Source organism: Nycticebus coucang, chromosome 21 (genome assembly GCF_027406575.1).
Source record: "Nycticebus coucang isolate mNycCou1 chromosome 21, mNycCou1.pri, whole genome shotgun sequence".
Taxonomy (NCBI): Eukaryota; Metazoa; Chordata; class Mammalia; order Primates; family Lorisidae; genus Nycticebus; species Nycticebus coucang.
Genome location: NC_069800.1, coordinates 42,243,201 through 42,266,122, shown reverse-complemented (window position 1 = coordinate 42,266,122; position 22,922 = coordinate 42,243,201). Strand labels below are relative to the sequence as shown.

At 40.1% G+C, this 22,922-nt stretch overlaps 1 protein-coding gene across 7 annotated transcripts in view; it reads left to right on the top strand.

The window, feature by feature from the left end:
* LOC128573898 (ubiquinol-cytochrome-c reductase complex assembly factor 1) overlaps positions 1–22,922 on the top strand; it is a 123,970-nt gene that overhangs the window by 20,936 nt on the left and 80,112 nt on the right. For 4 of the 7 annotated variants that reach the window (XM_053574416.1, XM_053574417.1, XM_053574419.1 and 1 more), the window contains 2 exons: positions 8,130–8,225; positions 15,073–15,180. In XM_053574416.1, coding sequence (XP_053430391.1) covers positions 8,130–8,225; positions 15,073–15,180 — 204 coding nt within the window. Of the gene's footprint in view, positions 1–2,083; positions 2,327–8,129; positions 8,226–15,072; positions 15,181–22,922 lie in introns of those variants that run through there. The other 3 variants (XM_053574418.1, XM_053574422.1, XM_053574420.1) reach the window with 2 other exon arrangements.

Genomic DNA, 22,922 nt, shown 5'->3' with positions numbered 1-22,922 from the left:
CAAGCAATCTACCTGCCTCAGCCTCCCAGAGGGCTAGGATTATAGGCATGAGCTACTGTACCCAGCCTGGTGATATTAATTTTGATCACTTGCCTAAATTTGTGTTTGTCAGATTTTTCCATTGTAAAGTTAGTATTTTCCCTTCATAATTAGTATCTAGTGAACAGATACTTTGAGACTATGAAAATATCCTGTTTCCATCATACTTTTGCTCACTAATTTTAGCAGCCATTGATTTTTTAAAAATGATATACTGATTTATTTTTAATTGTGGTAATTGATACATTCAATTTATCACCATAACCATTTTTAAGTATACAGTTTAGTATAGTCACATTATTTTGCAATGTATCTCCATAACTTCTTCATCTTATAAAACAGAAACTCTATGCTAATTAAACATGAATTTCACTCTCCCACCCCTCACCTAGCACTCGGCAACTGCTTTTCTACTTTCTGTTTCTATGATTTAACTATAGATACTTCATGTGAGTGAAATCATACAGTTTTTGTCTTTTTGTGACTGGCTTATTTCACTTAGCATAATATCCCTGAGGCTCATCTATGTTATAGCATATGATAGGATTTTGTTCTTTTTTAAGGCTTCATCATCTTCCACTGTATATATATATACACACCACCTTTTCCTTATCCATATGGGTCAGTGGACAATTGGGGTGCTTCCACATCTTGGCTATTGTGAATAATGGGGCAGTGAACATGGACGCGAAAATACGTAACCCTTAGAGATCCTGCTTTGAATTATTTTGGATATATAACCAGAAGGAGGATTGCTGAATTATATGGTAATTTAGTCGATGATTCTTTTTTTTTAGAGACAGAGTCTCACTTTATCATCTTTGGTAGAGTGCTGTGACATCACAGCTCACAGCAACTTCCAACTCCTGGGCTTAGGCAATTCTGTTGCCTCAGCCTCCCGAGTAGCTGAGACTACAGGCGCCCACCACAATGCCTGGCTATTTTTTGTTGCAGTTTGGGTTCGAACCTGCCACCCTTGGTATATGGGGCTGGTGCCCTACCCACTGAGCCACAGGTACTGCCCTCAGTTGATGATTCTTGACTGCAGCAATCATTACCATGGTGTTTGACTAATAATTTTCTGTTCTAGTACTAGTACTCTTCATTCATTTCTTCATTTATTAATTGGAATTCTACTGTAAGGAAGATCTGTCACTTCTTCCCCATTTATTTACTGACATGTCTGAGCTCATGGATCTCTCTTTCCTTCTAAGAGTTATGACCTATGTCTAGTTAGATATTTTGTTGATCAAATTATCCCAGTTTTGGCTGTGGGGCACTCCTTCAAGTTCTTTTCTACATGCCCCCATCATTTTTTGAACACTCCCTTATTTCCTGGCACCACAAGATATTTCAGGTTCATTGTGTTTTCTTTGCCCTAGCCCTAGATTCAGTCATTTCTCTAAGGAGCTATGGTTTTTTTAATTGGAGAACAGTAGTTAGAAATCAAGATCTGAGTACTAAGTGTTCATAAGCCTGAACTCTACTCAGAGAGTTGAAGGCAGCAAGATATAGGAAACAGAACATAGCTTTGAATAAATATTCTAGTCTTTTTTTTTTTTTTTTGGTTTTTGGCTGGGGCTGGGTTTGAACCCGCCACCTCTGGCATATGGAACCGGCACCCTTCTCCTTGAGCCACAGGCGCCGCCCCAATATTCTAGTCTTTTAACAACACTATTACTTTGAGCTTTAGCGTCCTAATCTGTAAAATAGGAAAAAATATATCTATTTACAAGGTTGTTGTGAGATAACATAAGTAAAACACCAAGCATATAGATACTGGGCCTATAAGGAATCTTTAGTAAAGTGTAATTGCTAGTTTTGTTGCTATTTTATGTTCATGATGCTTGGGTAAGTTTTCTCCTTACTTTATAAAGGGAAATTAAAAAATTTTTTTTCGAAAATTTTCTTTACCAAGTTGCAGCCTCTCCCTTGGTCTTAGTTTCCTCATCTGTGAAGTGAAAAGGTTGGACTGGAAGACCTCAGAGATTTCTTCCAGCTCAAGTGTTGTTATTCTAAGTTACTCCTTAGTTCTTACAGTTGCCTTTTCTCCAAGCTAAACAGCTCAATTCGTTTTAACCTTTCCACTAGGATCTTTTATTCATCCCTTTGATCATTCCTGTGGTTCTTTTATTGAACCTTCTCCAGGTTGTCCTTCTCTTTGAATACCGACTTCATGCCCAGAATGGTGTTGCACAGTGGGACAGAAAATAAAAGAAGTATAAGATGGGCTGTGCCCTGCTGGAGCTTATAGTTGTGCTAAAAGGACCAGAAACACACACCCATGGTATTCAAGAATTACTTGAGTCTATCCCTGCTCTCCCTTTCTCTTTCTCTCTCACTCTCTCATTCTTTGTCTCTCTCTCTCTCTTTCTCTGTATTCAGGGAGCCTTCTTCACTTTCAAAACCTTTTTGGAAGCAAAAAATAAGGGTGAAATGTTATATTCTTTTTAATGAGGGGTTATCTGCAACAGTTTATCATTATAATAGGTTTTTACATTTATATTATGCATTGTAATTTAATCATCTGTTTCACTTGTATTATTTAATTGGTTCTCAAAACAAATTATAAGACAGGTAGAGCTGGAGCATCAACTCAAGTCTTCTGAGTGGGTTTTTTTCTTTTTGTAGAGTTGGGATTTTGCTCTGTTACCCAGGCTGGTCTCGAACTCGTGGTCTTAAGCAATTGTCCTGCCTCAGCCTCCCAAAGTGTTGGAATTACAGGCATGAGCCACTGTGCTGGTCTGACCCAGTGTTTTTCTCTTTCTACTACACAATGCTTCCTCACCTCTGCCTTTTCATTCTACTGTCTTCTCCATCCTGCCCTCTTCTCTATTCTCTATGAAGTCTTTTCTTTTCATTTCTTTTTATTTTTGAGACAGAGTCTCACTGTCATCCTGGGTAGAATGCCATGGTGTCACAGCTGTCAGCAACCTCAAATTCTTGGGCTAAAGCGATTCCCTTATCTCAGCCTGCCGAGTAGCTGGGACTATAGGAGTGTACCACAACTTGGGTAGTTTTTCTATTTTTTAGTAGAGATAGGGTCCCACTTTGCTCAGGCTGATCTCAAACTCCTGAGCTCAGGTAATCCACCCACCTCTGCCTCCTAGAGTGCTAGGATTATAGGCGTGAGCCACTGTGCCCAGCCTCGATGGAGTCTTTTCTAATGACTTGGCCATTCTTTTCCATTTCTAAATTTCTGTTTACACTATCTATTCCACATCTTTACGCATTTTTGTACTCTTTATTGGAGTACAATAAAAATATAGAAAAGGGTACAGTTCATAAATGTACAGCCCAGTGAAGTTACAAAGTAAACATAACCAGCATCCAGATCAAGAAATAGAACATTACCAGAACCACAGAAGCTTCCTTGATTCCCTTTTAGTTACTCCCACTTACTGAGATTAACTAGTCTTTACTATTTTTTTTATTAACTAGTGTTCAGTTTGAAGAACATAGATTAGTTTGCCTTTTAAATATGCAGTATATGATCTCCTGTGTTTGTCTGCTTTCATTCAACTTTGAGATTTACCCATATTCTTTGTGGTAGTAGTTTATTCTCAGTTGTTCATGATATTTAATTATATGAATATACCATTCTTCTGTTAATGAATATTTTTATTGTTTCCACTTTGGAGCTTTTATAAATAATGCTGTTATTGCACTTTCTTATATGTGCTTTTTAGTGAACATATGTGCACCTTTCTGTTGGGGTGTTTCTTAGACATGAACGCACATATATTTAGTCAAATGTTTTTCCGAAGTGATTCTACCATTTTATTCTCCCACCATGAGTTTATGGGAATTGTAGTTGCTCTACATACTTGCTAACATTGGGATTTTTTGGTTTATTTGTTTTGTGGTGGGTGACCTTTCAGGATTTTAAAATGTGATGATTTAGTTCTGTTTCTTATGTGGCAAGTCTTCTTTCTTTTTTTTTTTTTTTTTGTAGAGACAGAGTCTCACTGTACTGCCCTCGGTAGAGTGCCGTGGCCTCACACAGCTCACAGCAACCTCCAACTCCTGGACTTAAGTGATTCTCTTGCCTCAGCCTCCCGGGCAGCTGGGACTACAGGCGCCCGCCACAATGCCCGGCTATTTTTTGGTTGCAGTTTGTCTGGGGCCGGGTTTGAACCCGCCACCCTCCGTATATGGGGCCGGCGCCTTACCGACTGAGCCACAGGTGCCGCCCGCAAGTCTTCTTTCTTTATTTTACAATGTTACGAGTTCCTTGAGAATAGGGATTCTGTTTGTATACCAAAACGTGGCACAAGGGCTGGCATACTGTGGGCCTTCCATCCATCCTGGTTGGATGAATGAAGCATATATGTAGGGCATGTGAGTGGACAAGGACAGGAAGGAAATATCAGAAATAAAAATTTGTGATATTGGTGGGATTTGTTCATTCAACAAATATTTGAGTGTTTCCCATTGTGTTTGATTCTGGTAATATACCTACTTCTTAACCCTCATGTATCTTTTTGGTAGTGGTGTTAGAAAATAAGCAAGTACATAAATAAATAAAGATAAAATTGTACATTACAATGAATACCATGAAGAAATGAACAGGCTGCTACTAGACTGACAATAATAGGATGGTAAGAACTTATTTGTAGATAAGGTGGTTAGAGAAGGCTTCTTTGAAAAAAATGACATTTCTTTCTTTTTTTTTTTGAGACAGAGTCTCACTGTGTTGCCCTTGGTTAAGAGTGCTGTAACGTCACAGCTCACAGCAACCTCAGACTCTTGGGCTTAAGTCATTCTCTTGACTCAGCTCCTGAGCAGCTGGGACTACAGGTGCCGGCCACAATCCCGGCCATTTTTTGGTTGCAGTTGTCACTGTTGTCTAGCTGTCCTGGAACCTGCCACCTTCGGTGTATGTGGCCAGGGCCCTACTCACTGAGCCATGGGCCGAGCCAAAATGACATTTATTTCAAAGCATTTCTTTTTCTCTTTTACAAAAAGTTATTTATTGTATCTTTTCACTTTTAACAAAGGAAACATTGAGGTCCTTAAGAGTCAAGTCAATCTTTTTGAGGAGGTAAGGGCAAGAGTGGCGAGTACAAAAGAGATTTAAATGTCTGTACATATGTGTAGGTGTAGGGAAAGTAAATATTGTCCTTACTTAGTACTAAATGCATATGTGCTTCAGTAGTTCAACATAATGTGAAATGTTAACTTGTGTATAAAGTAAAGATGGAAATACCTCAGGTGGTGGGACAAGCACAGAAAGAATCCATTTAGTTATTCCTGGAGCTATGGGGACAGAAATATCATATAACCTGACAGAAGAGGACTCAGCCCATAGCACAGCTTATTGAAACTGCTATTGGTTATATTCCTTGAACAAGTTTTAAGTGCTTTGTGTTCCAGATCAACCATTACATTGATGTATGTGTGTAATGGGAGGTGTTCTGTGTTTAGTCTGTGTTTTACAAAGCCTACTTGATACTTATGAATTAAGGCATAAGTGTCCTTGAGACTGACCAGAAGAATCCTGACTAATCTTTTAATATCCTTGTTTGGAAAGAAAAATAAATGGTAATCTTCCACAATTAGAAATTCTATTTTTTCTTCATTGGGACTAAAAAAAAAATTATTTTCATTCTGTGTGTTTGTTTCCTCTTTTAATAAAGCAGAATTGAAGGATTAACCTTGTCCCTACTCCCTCCCACCCCTTTTTATTGTAAAAGCAATATAACATTACTGAGAATTTGTTTTTTTTTTTTTTTTTTTTGTAGAGACAGAGTCTCATTGTACCGCCCTCGGTAGAGTGCCGTGGCGTCACACAGCTCACAGCAACCTCCAGCTCTTGGGCTTACGTGATTCTCTTGCCTCAGCCTCCCGAGCAGCTGGGACTACAGGCGCCCGCCACAATGCCCAGCTATTTTTTGGTTGCAGTTTGGCCGGGGCTGGGTTTGAACCCGCCACCCTCGGTATATGGGGCTGGCACCCTACTCACTGAGCCACAGGCACCGCCCCATTACTGAGAATTTGGAAACTAGATTCTTAAACTTATCCATAACTCTAACTTAACAAAATGGATTTTTGATTTCTTGTGTGTTCCTTTTTTAGACTTGCCCATGTGCGTTCATGTTTTTACCTATAATTTTATGCATATTACAAGCATTTTTTTTATGTTAAAAAATCTTTAATGTAAAACATGAACTCTGGGTGATAATGATGTGTCAATGTAGGTTCACTATAACAAATGTTCTGCTCTGGTCTGGGATTTGCTAGTGGGGGAGGCAGGCATGTGGGAACTCTGCCCTTAATGCTCAATTTTGCTATGAATCTAAAACTGCTCTAAAAATTAGTTTATTAAAAAAAAATCTTAGTGGTTATCTGATTTTCCATTAAATGACTATGCTTTCACTCCTTTCTTCCCTCCTTCCTTCCCTTCCTTCCTCTTTTCTTCTTTCCTTCCTTCCTTTTTTTAACCTCTCTCCGTCTTTCTCTCCAAATTAAATATATATATATATATTTTTTTCTTTTGAAACAGAGTCTCATGTTGCCCTTGGTAGAGTGCTGTGGCATCACAGCTCACAGCAACCTCAAACTCTTGGGCTTAAGTGATTCTCTTGCCTCAGCCTCCCAAGTAGCTGGGACTACAGGCGCCGCCACAACACCTGGCTATTTTTTGGTTGTCATTGTGGTTTGGCAGGCCGGGGCTGGATACAAACCATGCCAGCTCTGGTGTATGTGGCCAGCACCTTAGCCTCTGAGCCACAGGCACCAAGCCTAAATATTTCTTTAATGGACTTTCTCCCCTTCCAGTTTTCACTCTTGTGAGTAATTGTACAGTGAGGATCTTCTGCTTGTAGTTTTTCTCTTTAGGAATTTGTTTTTAAAACTGTATATTATTATTATTATTATTTTGTAGACAGAATCTCAAGCTGTTGCCCTGGGTAGAGTGCCATAGCATGCATGCATCATAGCTCACAGCAACCTCCAACTCTTGGGCTCAAGCAGTACTCTTGCCTCAGCTTTTTTATTTTATTTTATTTTTTTAGTAGAGACAAAGTCTTGTTCTTGCTCAGGCAGGTCTTGAACTCAAGTAATCCACCTGCCTTAGCCTTCCAGAGTGCTAGTATTACAGGCGTGAGCCACCATGCCCGGCCATGTGTATTATTCTTGATTATAATAATACTAACCTAATACAGTTGTGGTGAAGATTAAGTAAGGAAATAGATGTAGGGCAGTTAGCATAGTATCTGACACATAATAATTATAAATAATGCTAAATATAGCCAAATTGCTTTCAAATGCAATGTGAGCATAAACAAGGAAGATAATTGCGATCTGAACGACAATAATGTTGATAATGATGACATTGATGATTGAATATTGAGAATGTATTTTGTGAAAGGCATATTACATACATTATCTTTTTTAATCCTCCCTACAACTGAAGTTTAGTAAGTTGTCCATGGCCATCAAGCTTCTAGATGGTAGAAGCAAGTTTTTTTTTTTTTTTTGAGACAGACCCTCAAGCTGTTGCCCTGGGTAGAGTGCTGTGGCATCACAGCTCACAGCAACCTCCAGCTCCTGAGCTCAAGTGATTCTCTTGCCTCAGCCTCCCAAGTAGCTGGGATTACAGGTGCCCTCCATAACACCCAGCTAGTTTTTGGTTGCAGCTGGCATTGTTTTTTGGTGGCCCGGGCTGGATTCGAACCTGCCAGCTCAGGTGTATGTGGCTGGCACCTTAGCCGTTTGAGCCATAGGCACTGAGCCAGCAGAAGCAAGTTTTAAACTTAAAATTGAGTGATGAGTCTTTGTTTTTTTTCTGTTGCCCATGTTTAAATAGGTATTTATCACAATTCTGCTGCCAAGAGTTGGTTTGATTTAGTTCTAAGTTTCCAGGACCAAATTCTTTTATTCTTCAAGTATTCATTGAGCATTTATCAGATACCAACATTTGAGGTGCTAATAATCTTGGGTTCCTTTGGTGATCAGATCTCTAGGAATTGGGCTTAATAAGGTTGGAAAGATCCTATACTTTAGTCTTTACTTTAAAGCAGCTCTGCTTAGATTAACCTTCTAAGTGAATGCTTAATGTTGCTTACATCTGTGTTTTTATTCCTCAGTGGCCCCAGATGAGCCAATCCCAAGCCTGTGAGGGATCAGAACAGATTCCTAGAATAGACATACAGCCGAGTAGGAAATATCGCACCACAAATAAGGTGAGAATTATTAGCACCTTTATGTTTATAGAGTCCTCTCACATAGGTGTTATTTTTTGGAGCTGAATAAAATTGTTAGCAAGGTAAGGCAAAGAGTTTTGTTCAATGTAGAGGGTGAGGCTCCAGGAGGTGAAGTGACTTGCCCAAGGTCACAAAGATGGTAAGTGACAGAGCAATGAATATTTAAACTAAGCTTTCAGAGCCTATGTCCTGTCTGAGCCTATGTCCTGTGTGTATTCCATTGTATTGTCTTGCCTAGAAAACATTTAAGAGGAAAAAGTCTTAATAGATTTTTTACATGTTAAAATATAGTAATATTTAACTTTTAGAGAATTTCTTTTTTATTTATTTATTATTATTATTATTTTTAATTATTATTTTTTTTTTGTAGAGACAGAGTCTCACTTTATCGCCCTCGGTAGAGTGCCGTGGCATCACACAGCTCACAGCAACCTCCAACTCCTGGGCTTAAGCAATTCTCTTGCCTCAGCCTCCCAAGTAGCTGGGACTACAGGCGCCCGCCACAACGCCCGGCTATTTTCACACTGAGCCACAGGCGCTGCCCTTTTAGAGAATTTCTTATTGCTTAGATAGCCTGCCTTCATTTGGAGAGGCTTAGATTAGAATAGGTTTTCCTTGGAATTTGTTTGCAAACTGCATGACTCCTATTTTCTGTAGTAATTAATAAAATTTGTTAAACCTGTACTGAAGAGTAGCAGAGGGTGTCGCATGTGGCTCACTGAGTAGGGCGCTGGCCCCATGTACTGAGGGTGGTGGGTTCGAACCCGGCCCCAGCCAAACTGCAACAAAAAAATAGCTGAGTGTTGTAGCGGGTGCCTGTAATCCAGGGGTCCTTAAACTTTTTAAAAGGGGTCCAGTTCACTGTCCCTCAGACCGTTGGAGGGCCAGACGATAGTTTAAAAAAAAAATTATGAACAAATTCCTATGCACACTGCACATATCTTATTTTGAAGTAAAAAAAACAAAATGGGAATAAATACAATATTTAAAATGAAGAACAAGTAAAGTTAAATCAACAAACTTACTAGTATTTCAATGGGAACTATGGGCCTGTTTTGGCTAATGAGATGGTCAATGTTTGGTTCTATATTTGTCACTGCTAGTCGTGAAAAGTGATGCAAGTGTGCATCAGTTAGTCTAGATCTGGTTGGAGATTTCAGATGTTTCATTCTGGAAAAAGTCTGTTCACAGATGTAAGTGCTGCCAAAGATGGTTGCCATTTTGAGCGAGTGGTTCCTGAGATTAGAATATGTCTCAGAGGGGAGAGATGCATAGAAATTAGGAAGGCTGTTTGACTTGAATGTGTCTTTCAGAGAGTCACAATTCTGCAGCTCAGCCAGTTCCATTTGGTAAATCGTACCCACATTTTCAATGTCAATAGAAAATGGGTTACTGAAGAGCTATATGTCCTGTTCATGGAGATGAAGCTCTTTAAATCTAAATTGGTACTCCTTTTGCAACTTTTCCAGTGAATCCACACATGTTTTATTTGGGAATGCAACCAATGGATTTTCCACTAACAGATTTTGAGTTGTGGGGAGATGGCAGAAATTTTCCTCTTTCACTTGTTTGATGAGGAGGCCTAATTTTACTTCAAATGCTTTCACATGTGATTGCATATCACAGATGAGCTTCCCCTTTCCTTGAAGTTGCGCATTGAAATTGTTGAGTAGCTCTGTTACAGCTATCAGAAAGGCCCAGGTGCCATTTCCATTCTGCATCATTGAGCTCTGGTACTTGTTTTTTGAAAGCAGAAAAACTGTAATCTGTGGAAGTAGGTCATAGAAATGTTTCAAAATTCTCCCTCCACTCAGCCAATGGACTTCTGTGTGGTACAGAACATCTTCACAGGCAACATTTAGCTCAGACAGAAATTCCTGAAATTGTCTGTGGTTTAGTGTATTATCTCTAATGAAGTTAACACAGGATACCACAGTTTTCATAACAGAGTCCCACTTCAGCGCTTGTTGGTGGATGAGGCAGTGTATGGCTATTGGATGAGAATGGTTTATGTTTGTCTATCTCTTGGTTAATGTGAGCAATCACTCCTTTCTTAGACCCCACCTGCTAGGAGCACCATCAGTTGTCACACTGGCTAGTTTTGCCCAGTCCAGCTCCAAACTATTCACAGTTTGGCAAACCTTTTCATAAATATCCTCTCCTGTAGTTGTTCCTTTGATGCTTTGCAGTGCAGCAAGCTCTTCTGTGACTTCGAAATAGTCGTTCATACCACGAATAAAAATTAGAAGTTGTGCAGAATCACGAACATCATTACTTTCATCAAGTGCCAAGGAAAAATAGGAAAGGATTTTTGCGGAGTTTTGCAAATGCTGATGCAAATTGTCTCCCATTTCTTCAATCTTTCATGTAATTGAGGGTCCTGAAAGACTCACTGTACTAAATAAATCGGCCTTCTCTGGACACATCTCTTTGGCAACAGAAAGAAGGCATTCTTTAACAAATTCTCCCTCCACGAATGGTCTACTGCTGCACGCTATTATCTTGGCAACTTGTAAACTTGCTCACAGTGATGAAGTATTTAGCTGTTTCTGCTTCACAAAAGTATTTTGCTGAGTTGTCAATGTATATTTCAGTTTTAATATTTTATCTTTTCTCACTTCTCTGACCAAACTATCATATTTATCTTTATGTTGAGTTTGATAATGTTGATGCAAATTGTATTCTTTGAATATAGATGCTATATTCTGGCATATCAGACACACAGCTCTTTCCCTGTACTGCATGAAAAAGTAATGATAAGTCCACTGTTCTTTGAATATCCTACACTCCGAGTCAATTTTTCTTTCTTGATATCATTGTTTCCTAGGGATTCCAAATTGCTATTAGTAAAATACCAATATATATATATACAGCGCTCCAAAACCAATATACCAGCAATAACTTTGCCCACACAGAGACATATAGACTGCACTGCCCATCAATGCAGTCTGATCAGTGTCCATCAATGCAATCTGATCAGTGTCCATCAATGCAGCCTTGCCAGTCCACATCATTTCAGCCTTGCCAGTGCCCATATGGTGGAACTCCGCTTTTACCTCAGGCTCACACTGGTGTGGTGCAGGAACAGGCACAATTACAGAGCCAGTTCCTCCACCACCTTTCCAGTTCACACTACCCTGTGCGAACTGCACTGCAATCTGTGAACTCGCACAGAAATGTGATCATATGAGTGAGAAGACCCATGCGATCAGATTCCACTGCAGGAAAAAAGAAGGCATGTATGCCTTTTTTCTTCCAAATCTAATACGAGTTCAGCCATACAACTCTTTGGTCAGAGAAGCCACAATCAACCACAAACTCTCCTACTCTTTTCTTTTTTTTAGACAGTTCTCACTTTGTCTCACTTTGTAATTTGCACAATTACAGAGCCAGTTCCTCCACCACCTTTCCAGTTCACACTACCCTGTGCGAACTGCACTGCAATCTGTGAACTCGCAGAGAAATGTGATTGTATGGGTGAGAAGACCCATGCGATCAGATTCCACTGCAGGAAAAAAGAAGGCATGTATGCCTTTTTTCTTCCAAATCTAATGCAAGTTCAGCCATACAACTCTTTGGTCAGAGAAGCCACAATCAACCACAAACTCTCCTACTCTTTTTTTTTTTTTTAGACAGTTCTCACTTTGTCACCCTCGGTAGAGTGCTGTGGCACCACAGCAACCTCCAGCTTTTGGGCTTAGGTGATTCTCTTGCCTCAGCCTCCCAAGGCAAGGGGAAGGATTGCTTGTAGCTGGGATTACAGCAAGGGTCCTCAAACCACGGCCCGCCAACGGGGGCCAAAGACTCTTTGGTCTTCTTCTTTGGTCAGAGAAGCCATATGCTTGTATGGCTGAACTCGCACTGCTCAGAGATCACAACAGTGTGAACCGGGGCTTACACAGCACACAACATACAACATCATACACAACTGAATAGCAATCAGAATATAAATGCACTTACTGGCAATTAAATTGGGTTTCCTACTCCTTGGCTGTCTGCAGAGCCGGATTAAGTTCCCATGGGGCCCTAGGCAGATTACCAGTTTGGGGCCCCCATGCGATCACTGAGCACTGACCATTTGTATTAACACTGACCATTTGCATTAATACTGAGCGCTAACAGTTTGCATTAACACTGAACACTTACAATTATCATAACCACTGGGCACTGACTATTTGCATTACCTCTGAGCTCTGACCATTTACATTACCTCTGAGCACTGACAATTTGCATTAGCCCTGAGTGCTATTTGCGTTATCACTGTGATGCAACCCCCCTAGAAACTACCCCCAACCAACTAACCAACTTAAAAAAAAGGCTTTCCTAACTTCAAAAAAACGGCTCTTCTAACTTCAAAAAAAAGGTGCCCCCTACCTGCAAGAAAAAAAAGACCTCCTAACTTCAAAAAAAAATCCTAACTTGTTCTTACCTCGGTCCTTAGGCAGCAGCAGGCTCTGTGCAGGCAACCTGGAGACTCCTCCGATTACACCAGAGACTGAGATGAGGAGTTGAGAGACAGAGAGAAGGAGGGGTGGGGAGAGACGGAGAGAAGGAGCAGAGTTGGAGAGTAGGAGGGGAATTGGAGAGTGTGGGGCACATTCCACATATGCGCACTGTGGCCCAGACAATGGGTTGCTAAGCAGGATGGAAATAACACCCGGTGGGGAAAGACAGAAGGAACAGAGTTGGAGAGTTGGCACACATTCCACACATGCACACTGCGGCCCGGGACAAGTCAGCTACTAAGCAGGACAGGCAGCTGTGGCAAAAACACCCCGTGGGCCAGATAAATGTCCTCTGCGGGCTTTGAGGACTTCTGCTGTAATCCCAGCTGCAAGCAATCCTTCTGCTTGCCTTGGGAGGCTGAGGCAAGAGAATCGCCAAAGCCCAAGAGCTGGAGGTTGCTGTGGTGCCACGGCACTCTACCGAGGGTGACAAAGTGAGACTCTGTCTAAAAAAAGAGTAGGAGAGTTTGTGGTTGATTGTGGTTTTGAATGACTTATGACTGGTCAGATATTATGTTTCTTTCTTTTTGTTGTTATATCAATAAACATAGAATGTTCCACTTCTCAGAATTGTTCTTCAGGAGATGGAGTCAAGATTCCTTTTTTTATTTTTTTTTTAGAGACAGTCTTACTTTGTTGCCCTCGGTAGAGTGCTGTGGTGACACAGCTCACAGCAACCTCCAGCTCTTGGGCTTAGGTGATTCTCCTGCCTCAGCCTCCCGAGTAGCTGGGACCACAGGTGCCCGCCACAACGCCCGGCTATTTTTTTTTTTTTTTTTACAGCTTGGCTGGGGCTGGGTTTGAACCTGCCACCCTCGGTATATGGGCCGGTGCCCTACTTACTAAGCCGCAGGTGCCGCGCGGAGTCAAGATTCTTCTTTTTTTTTTTTTTTGTAGAGACAGAGTCTCACTGTACCGCCCTCGGGTAGAGTGCCGTGGCGTCACACGGCTCACAGCAACCTCTTAACTCTTGGGCTTACGCGATTCTCTTGCCTCAGCCTCCCGAGCAGCTGGGACTACAGGCGCCCGCCACAACGCCCGGCTATTTTTTGGTTGCAGTTTGGCCGGGGCTGGGTTTGAACCCGCCACCCTCGGCATATGGGGCTGGCGCCCTACTCACTGAGCCACAGGCGCCGCCCGTCAAGATTCTTTTTAAGAGTAGTCTTTTTAGGCCAAGTGTGGTGGCTCATGCCTATAATCCTAGCACTCTGGGCAGTGCCTATGGCTCATTGAGTAGGGCACTGGCCCCATATACCAAGGGTGACGGGTACAAACCTGGTCCTGGCCAAACTGCAACAACAAAAAAATTGCCGGGCCTTGTGGCGGGCACCTGTAGTCCCAGCTACTTGGGAGGCTGAGGCAAGGGAATCGCCTAAGCCTAGGAGTTGGAAGTTGCTGTGAGCTGTGTGACACCACAGCACTCTACCGTGGGCAATAAAGTGAAACTCTGTCTCTATAAAAAAAAAAAAAAAAAATCCTAGCACTCTGGGAGCCCAAGGTGGGAGGATTGCTTGAACTCAGGAGTTCAAGACCAGCCTGAGCAAGAGTGAGCCCCTGTCTCTACCAAAAATAGAAAAATGGGCATGGTGGTGGGCACCCGTAGTTCCAGCTACTTGGGAGGGTGAGGCAGTAGGATCCCCTGAGCCCAGGAGTTGAGGTTGCTGTGAGCTATGATGATGCCACGGCACTCTAGCCTGGGGAACAGAGTGAGGACCTGTCTCAAAAAAAAAAAAAAAAAGAAAGAAAGAAAAGAAGAAAAAAGAATACTCTTTTTTGGTAGAACTTTTAATATCTCTCAAATCTATCATTTCCTAGTTAAGGGTTCATAGACATATGGTCAGTGAGGTGGGTATATTGTGCTCTGAAATTTCTAAGACATCTATTGTTAGTACATTTCCAAATATGTTTTTGTTTTTGTGTATGTGTGTGTCTTTTTGAGACATAGTCTCACTCGTTTGCCTTAGGGTTCAAACTCTTGGGCTCAAATTATCCTCTTGTGTCAGCCTCCTGAGTAGCTGAGGAGACTACAGGTGTTTGCCACAATGAGCAGCGAGTTTTTCTCTTTTTAGTAGAGATAGGCTCTTGCTCAGGCTGGTCTTGAACTCGTGAGCTCAGGCGATTTACCCACCTCAGCTTCCCAGAACAAAATGTGTTTTTACTGAGTTTGATAAAATGCTTTAAAAAATGAAAATTAAAAATTCTTGGTGAAAGAAAAATATATAAGCAATAAAATCGCCCTCAGACCTAATGAGGAACAAAAGCATTCTATTTTAAAAAAAATTTTAGAAATAATTTTGGTTTCTTTCTCTTTGGTTAATTAGCTTTCTACTACCAAGGATTCACTACAGCCTGTTGAGGAGAAGGTTGGTGCCCTCACAAAGATAATAGAAGCCATGGGATTCACAGGACCTTTGAAATACAGTAAATGGGTAAGTCCTTTAAGTTCTTCGAAGTTTTCCTTTTGGGCTTTGTGCTTTCTGCTCCTCACAGAAGATTTTAAAAGCTTCTGTTTTACTTTTTTATGAAATTCATACATTATTTTGAGAACTTCTTCAAAATATCTTGTCCTCCCCCTGCTGCTTCCAAGTTAGATGTATACAGCATGTGTGGCTGAAATAGTTCCTCAACTTATTCCTTGGAAATATCACACAGTAGCAGGCAAGGCAATAAAGCTGGGCTTTCCTGGCCCTTGCTACGTGGTATGCCATATAAATGACTTCTGGGCGGCCAGATGGATCAAATGTTCTAATAGGCAGCCTTCTTAAGGAAGCATTACTCTCTGATGAATCCGAATTTATAAGTGATATTCACTAAAATTTTACTAATTTTCTTTTTATTAACTAATTAAACCCACAATATATTGTAATTCTTATTATGGTGGGATATTTGTTACTCGTGTCATTCCTAATCAACTCTTGGCCTAGCATGTGTGCATCTTATCTGTTATATCATTACTTGGGCTTTTATAACAATACCTCCAATCAATTAATGAAACAAAGTATTAGCAGGGCTGTAGTTCCCAGCTTACTTATCTTCTAGATTTGGATTGAGCATCCCAAATCTGAAAATCTAAAATCCTAAATGCTTCAAAATCTGAAAGGTTTTGACTGCCAACATAAGTTCAAAGTAAATACTCATTGAAGCATTTTGGATCTCAGGTTTTTGGATTTGGGTTGCTCAACCTGTATAATGCAAATATTCCAAAATCTGAGAAAATCCAAAACCCAAACTCTTCTGTTCCATGTGTTTCCGATGGGGATACTCCGGTTGTACTGCCATTTTTTTCTCTATCACTATGGCAAAAGTGCCTTTTAATGCCTTTCAGGATTTCTAGAATATGGGTAAGTCCAATCAGTTATAAGTTGTAAATCAAAGCAAGCCAATGACAAAGCAGTAGGGAGGGTTTTCTAGAAAATATCATGCTTTGCTCAAAATGACCAAGTAAGGAAGTTAAATTCAAATTAGAATTTCCATTTTAATATGGACTTATATTTGTGTGTGTGTGTTTTTCTTTTGTGATGTCTGATTCCCTTTTTAACCCTTCTTACTGCAACAAATACAGGCTTTTCTCTATAATGTTCTACATGAATTCTGAAAAGTGAACAGCAATTCCACAAGCATTTTGTTTTTAAGGGGCTTTGAAAAGTATAGAAAGAATACTAAGTAATAATGATGTTCTTGAGACTTTAAGGTTAAGACATGCCTTTTTTTTTTTTTTTGAGACAGAGTCTTACTTGGTCATCCTTGGTAGAATGCTATGGCGTCTTAGCTGACAGCAACCTCAAATTCTTGGGTTTAGGTGATCCTCTTGCCTCAGCCTCCCAAGTAGCTGGGACTACAGGCACCCACTACAATGCCTGGCTATTTTTTAGAGACAGGGGTCTCACTCTGGTTCAGGCTGGTCTTGAACCTGTGAGCTCAGGCAGTCCATCTGCCTCAGCCTCCCAAGTGCTGGGATTACAGGCATGAGCCATGGTGTCCGGCCAAGACATGCCTTCTTAATCGCCAAAGAAATATTATTTATGTTCATGAAAGTTTTATATATATATATTTTTTTTGTTGTTGTTGTTGTTTGTTTGTTTGTTTGTAGAGACAGAGTTTCACTTTATCACCCTCGGTAGAGAGCCGTGGCGTCACACAGCTTATGGCAATCTCCAGTTCCTAGGCTTAGGCGATTCTCTTGCCTCAGCCTTCCAAGTAGCTGGGACTACAGGCTCCTGCCACAATTCCTGGCTATTTTTTTGTTGCAGTTTGGCCGGGGCCAGATTTGAACCCACCACCCTTGGTATATGGGGCCAGCCCCCTACTCACTGAGCCACAGGTGCGGCCTGAAAGTTATAATTTTTTTTTTTTTTTATTGTTGGGGATTCATTGAGGGTCGAAAGTTATAATTTTTATGTGTTAATTCATTGACACTTGATAATTGTTGATATTTGGTAATGTAATTAATTAATTAACCAGAATCTTTCCCCCTATTTAAAAAGAAAAGGTTGTGATTATGGCATTTGGACTTAAAACTTAAAATATGTGTTTTGTTTGAAAATAAGAAATTAAAAGAAGAGGGAAATAAGAGCAGGAAGAAAAGAGAAAAATTTGTTTTATTCATTTCTTCATGATTGGTTCCACTTGGTTGCTACCATATGCTTTGTCTAGTTTGCTTTTTATGATTCCAGAGGGATAATTGACTACCATTTGGAGGATTACTAAATCATCAGGAAAATTCCTTCACTCTTTTAACTTAAGTTAGCCTCTGATTTTTCTTAGTTCCCTTGTGACCAAGGGGCACGCAATGGGTAGAGTGCAGTGGCATCATCATAGCTAACTGCAACTTCAAACTCCTGGGCTCAAGGAGTCCTCCTGCCTTATCCTCCCGAGTAGCTGGGACTATAGAAATGTTATGACGCCTGGCTAATTTTTCCATTTTTAGTAGAGACTGGGTCTTTCTCTTTCTCTGGCTGGTCTTGAACTCCTAAGCTTAAGCAGTCCTCCTGCATTAGCCTCCTAGAGTGTTAGGATTACAGGCATCAGCCACCATTCCGGGCCTTTGTCATCTTTACCTAGCAATATAAGATAAGGACATTTACCAATTCAACCATTTGCCATAGAATAAGTACTTTCCATATTGTCAGTAAGCCAGAAAGTAATCCTGTTATGAAGGATAATGACAAACTACAATGTATTCAAAGGTGGGCTGTAAGCCTTGTATAAGCTTCAGAACCTGTGTTGACTCAAGAGTGATTGAAGGAAATAGGGTGCTTAGCCTGGAAAAGAGAAGCATGATCGTATTTCTCAGGGGGCAAATGTGAAAAAAAAATGATGAGACTTCCAGTGGGTATTCTTAGGTATTCTAGTGGGCAGAATAATGTTTAATGAATGTTACACGAAACAGATTTAAGTTGACTAAAACAAAAATCTGAGAACAAAAATTGTACTCTAGTGGGATAGGTGGCCTTACAAGAACATGGGCCCAAATGGTTAACTGTTAAGTCAAGAATGCTGTGTAGAATAGAAGGTTCAAATAACTAAAAGTTCTCTTCCAACTCTCACTAGTTATTAGTGCAAGCTTTTTACTGGATTTGCTTTTCGTCTTGTAAGATGGTACAAAAAACATCAATTATTGAGAGAGCAGATTTTCGTTTCCTAAAGCTGTTTAAGGTACTTCTCATTTTACTCAAGTAGACTGATGAAGTCTTCCAAAGTTAGAGTGAAATAGACATGAAGTCATCCAAGGACCAGAACAACTTGTATTGACTGGTCGGAAATTTAGTCCACCTACCTCCTTTACTTATATTAACTCATGATTCTTAAAAAGGTTCTTTCCTCCAGTTGTTATTTCCAGGCCTTGAGTGATGATCTTAAGGGACTTGCTTTAGAGATTTGTCCAGGAAAATGGCTCACCAAAGTATAAAAGTTTGGCTTTGCTGCAGGAAAAGTGAAGAACTATAAAATCCTCCTGATTGCCACAGCATGAGCACTGTATAAATACACTGGCTGGTGAAATCTTCATTATTTGTAATGAATGCTTTTTCATGAACATGTTGTGGGGAAAGCTTCCTTCTCAAGGGAAGACTTAGACCTTGGAGGCAAGTCTTTCTTCAGGCAGGGTGATTAATTAGGAACATACAAGGTTTTATATTATAGGAGTCTGAAGGAAATTGTAAGGTTAAATAAAAAGATCAAAAAAAAGGTGATGAGGAATTTTAATTAAAATTATAAATTTGTCGGGTGGCGCCTGTGACTCAGTGAGTAGAGCGCTGACCCCATATGCCGAGGGTGGCAGATTCAAACCCAGCTCCTGCCGAACTGTAACAAAAAAATAGCCGGGCGTTGTGGTGGGCGCCTGTAGTCCCAGCTGCTCGGGAGGCTGAGGCAAGAGAATCGCGTAAGCCCAAGAGTTAGAGGTTGCTGTGAGCCGTGTGACGCCACGGCACTCTACCCGAGGGCGGTACAGTGAGACTCTGTCTCTACAAAAAAAAAAAAAAAAAAATTATAAATTTGTCTATAGTCAAACTAGGCTATACATGAGATGTTTGACTATTTACTGCTCTAATCTCAACATCCAGATCAGTTCCAGGCACGGAAGTATGTACTAAGTAGCATTATACTCTGTACTCAATAGATTATTGGATGACCTGAAGAGCTAGGACAGATCTCCTAAACTGTCCTGTTAAGGCCAAAGCATTATAGTAACGATATGTTTAGGCTATCATTAGCTGGGTGAGGATACAGACAAATGCTTCCCAAGATGTAATCTGTAGTCAGATACTTCCAAGAACTGCAGGTGTTAACAAAGTTAAACAAGCTTCTTTTTTTTTTTTTTTTTTTTTGTAGAGACAGAGTTTCACTTTATTGCCCTCGGTAGAGTGCTGTGGCGTCACTCAGCTCACAGCAACCTCCAACTCCTGGGCTTAGGCGATTCTCCTGCCTCAGCCTCCCGAGTAGCTGGGACTACAGGCGCCCGCCACAACGCCCGGCTATTTTTTGTTGCAGTTTGGCCGGGGCCGGGTTTGAACGCGCCACCCTCGGCATATGGGGCCGACGCCCTGCTCACTGAGCCACAGGCGCCGCCCTTTTTTTTTTGTTTGCTGATATAGTAACTTATACTGATTGACTTGCCAATGTTGAATCAACCTTGCAGTCCTGAGATAAATTCCACTTGATCATGATTTATTGTTTTTTGGAACTATTGATGGATTCATTTTGTTAATATTTTGTTAAGGATGATCCTGAGGGCTATGGTTCTGGAGTTTTGTTCTCTTCTGATGACATTGGTTTTGATACCAGGGTAATTGTTCTTTCCTCTTGTTTTCTGGCAGAGTTTGAGTTTGTGTAGATTTAGTATCATTTCTTTAGATGTTTGGTAGAATTCTCTACTGCTGCCATCTGGGCCTGGAAGGTTTCGTAGGAAGGTTTCTAACTACAAATTCAATTTCTTTAGTAGATAAAGACTATTTATGTTCTTTTTTTGTTCTAGTGAGCTTTGGTAGTTTGAGTCTTTTAAGAAGTTTATCCATTTCATCTAAGTAATCACCTTCATTGGCCTAAAGCTGTTCATAATATTTCCATATTATCCTGTTAATGTCTTGAAGATATGTAGTGATGTCCTCTCTCTGATTACGGATATTAATTTGTATCCTGTCTGTTTATTGTTTATTTTTTCTTGATCAATCTATATAGATCATCAGTTTTATTGACATTTCTAAAGACCAGCTTTGGCTTCTTTGATTTTCTGTATTATTTTTCTTTTTTTTTTTTTTTGTAGAGACAGAGTCTCACTTTATTGCTTTCCGTAGAGTGCCGGGATGTCACACAGCTCACAGCAACCTCCAGCTCCTAGGTTAGGCGATTCTCTTTTTTTTTGGAGTTTTTTTTTTTTTTTGGCCGGGGCTGGGCTTGAACCTGCCACGTCTGGCATATGGGGCTGGTGCCCTACTCCTTTGAGCCACAGGTGCTGCCCAGACGATTCTCTTGCCTCAGCCTCCCAAGTAGTTGGGACTACAGGCGCCCACCACAACGTCCGGCTATTTTTTTGTTGCACTTTGGCCGGGGCTGGGTTTGAACCTGCCACCCTTGGTATATGGGGCTGGCACCCTACCCACTGAGCCACAGGCACCACCCTGTATTATTTTTCTGTTTTTAATGTTATTGATTTCTGCTCTTACCTGTACCATATTCTTTCTGCTTGCTTTTAGGTTTACTTTTTTTTTTTTTTTTTTTGAGACAAGGTATAGTCATGTTATCATAGCTCACTGCAATCTCAAACTCCTAAGTTCAAGCAATCCTCCTGCCTCACCCTCTCAAATAGCTGGGACTACAGATTCCACTTACTGCCATGCCTTGACTAATTCTTTTCTATTTTTAGTAGAGATGGGTATGTCACTCTTGCTGAGGCTAAACGTCTGAGCACAATCAGTTCTTCTTCCTCAGCCTCCTCACCCTCGTGGCCTAATTTACTTTACTTTTCTATTGTTTGACCATGACTTTTGTTTAAATGTGTGCTTTCAATGCTGGTTTATTCCCCAGATAGGCATGTGACATTTCCTTTTGTTATAGTATGTTCTGTTTTCCCCTAAAACCTTTGGAAATGTCTAGAAAATAACAAAATCTTATTTGCAATCAGAGATATGATCCTTTCTTAATTTGTGATGGGTATTTCTGCCCATCAGAGATACTGTTTTTTAATTTTGCTTTGTTTTTTTATTGTAAAGAATATAGAAAAATATGAACATTATATAATATTGGGTATAGTTTATCTTTGGTGACTTTGATAATGTGTATCATAGGTCTACTAAGTTTGATTGGCTTTTCTTTAGTTGCTATGTCCTTTTCAATCTGTGCATATTTTTTTTAGTCTGTGCATATTTGAGTTTGTGACTGTCCTTGTTATTTTAAGACAAAATAAGCTCCTATAAGCCTTTTGTTGATGTGCTAATTTTTAAATTTATGTCCTTAATGAAATGTTTTGAAAAAATCTGTTCAGCTGGCACTGAGTTAGTCTTTAGACCTATAATTCAGCTTTTTTTTTTTATTATTAAATCATAGCTGTGTACATTAATGCGATCATGGGGCACCATACACTTGTTTTATAAACCATTTGACATATTTTCATCACACTGGTTAACATAGCCTTCCTGGCATTTTCTTAGTTATTATGTTAAGACATTTATAGTCTACATTTACTAAGTTTCACATGTACCCTTGTATGATGCACCGTAGGTGTAATCCCACCTATCACCCTCCCTCCGTCCATCCTCCCCTCTCCCTTCCCTCCGTCTCCCTCTTCCCCATATTCTTAGATTATAACTGGGTTATAGCTTTCATATGAAAGCCATAAATTAGTTTCATAGTAGGCTGAGTAAATTGGATACTTTTTCCTCCATTCTTGAGATACTTTACTAAGAAGAATATGTTCCAGCTCCATCCATGTAAACATAAAAGAGGTAAAGTCTCCATCTTTCTTTAAGGCTGCATAATATTCCATGGTGTACATATACCACAATTTATTAATCCATTCGTGGATCGATGGGCACTTGGGCTTTTTCCACAACTTGGTAATTATGAATTGGGCTGCAGTAAACATTCTGTACAAGTATCTTTGTTATAATGTGATTCTTGGTCTTCTGGGTATATACCTAGTAGAGGAATTATAGGATTGAATGGCAGATCTATTTTTAGATCTCTAAGTGTTCTCCAAACATCTTATAATTCAGCTCTTAAGAATTTAATTTTAGGGCGGCGCCTGTGGCTCAAAGTGGTAGGGCGCCAGCCCCATATGCCAGAGGTGGCAGGTTCAAACCCAGCCCCGACCAAAAACTGCAAAAAAAAGAAGAATTTAATTTTAGATTTGTTTTTATTAAGGCCTAATTTACATACAGTAAAATATATAAATCTTAAGTGTACAGCGCAGTGAATAAAATTCTCAGTGCTTTGAGGAATAATAAAAGATTAATTACTCTTTCTACTAAATTTTGCATTTATCAGAAACCCTAATTTCTATATATAGTGTTCTATTAATTAGCAAACTATAAAACTAAAGAAAACATAGAAAAAAAGACATCCCCTCCCAAAGATTTAAAGAATAAATAGTTGTACCTCTGAACAATAATTAAAGAGTTGAGGGGTTTTGTTTGATTTTGGTCAGAAAAATGGGTAATTTTTTAATATAAAGGGT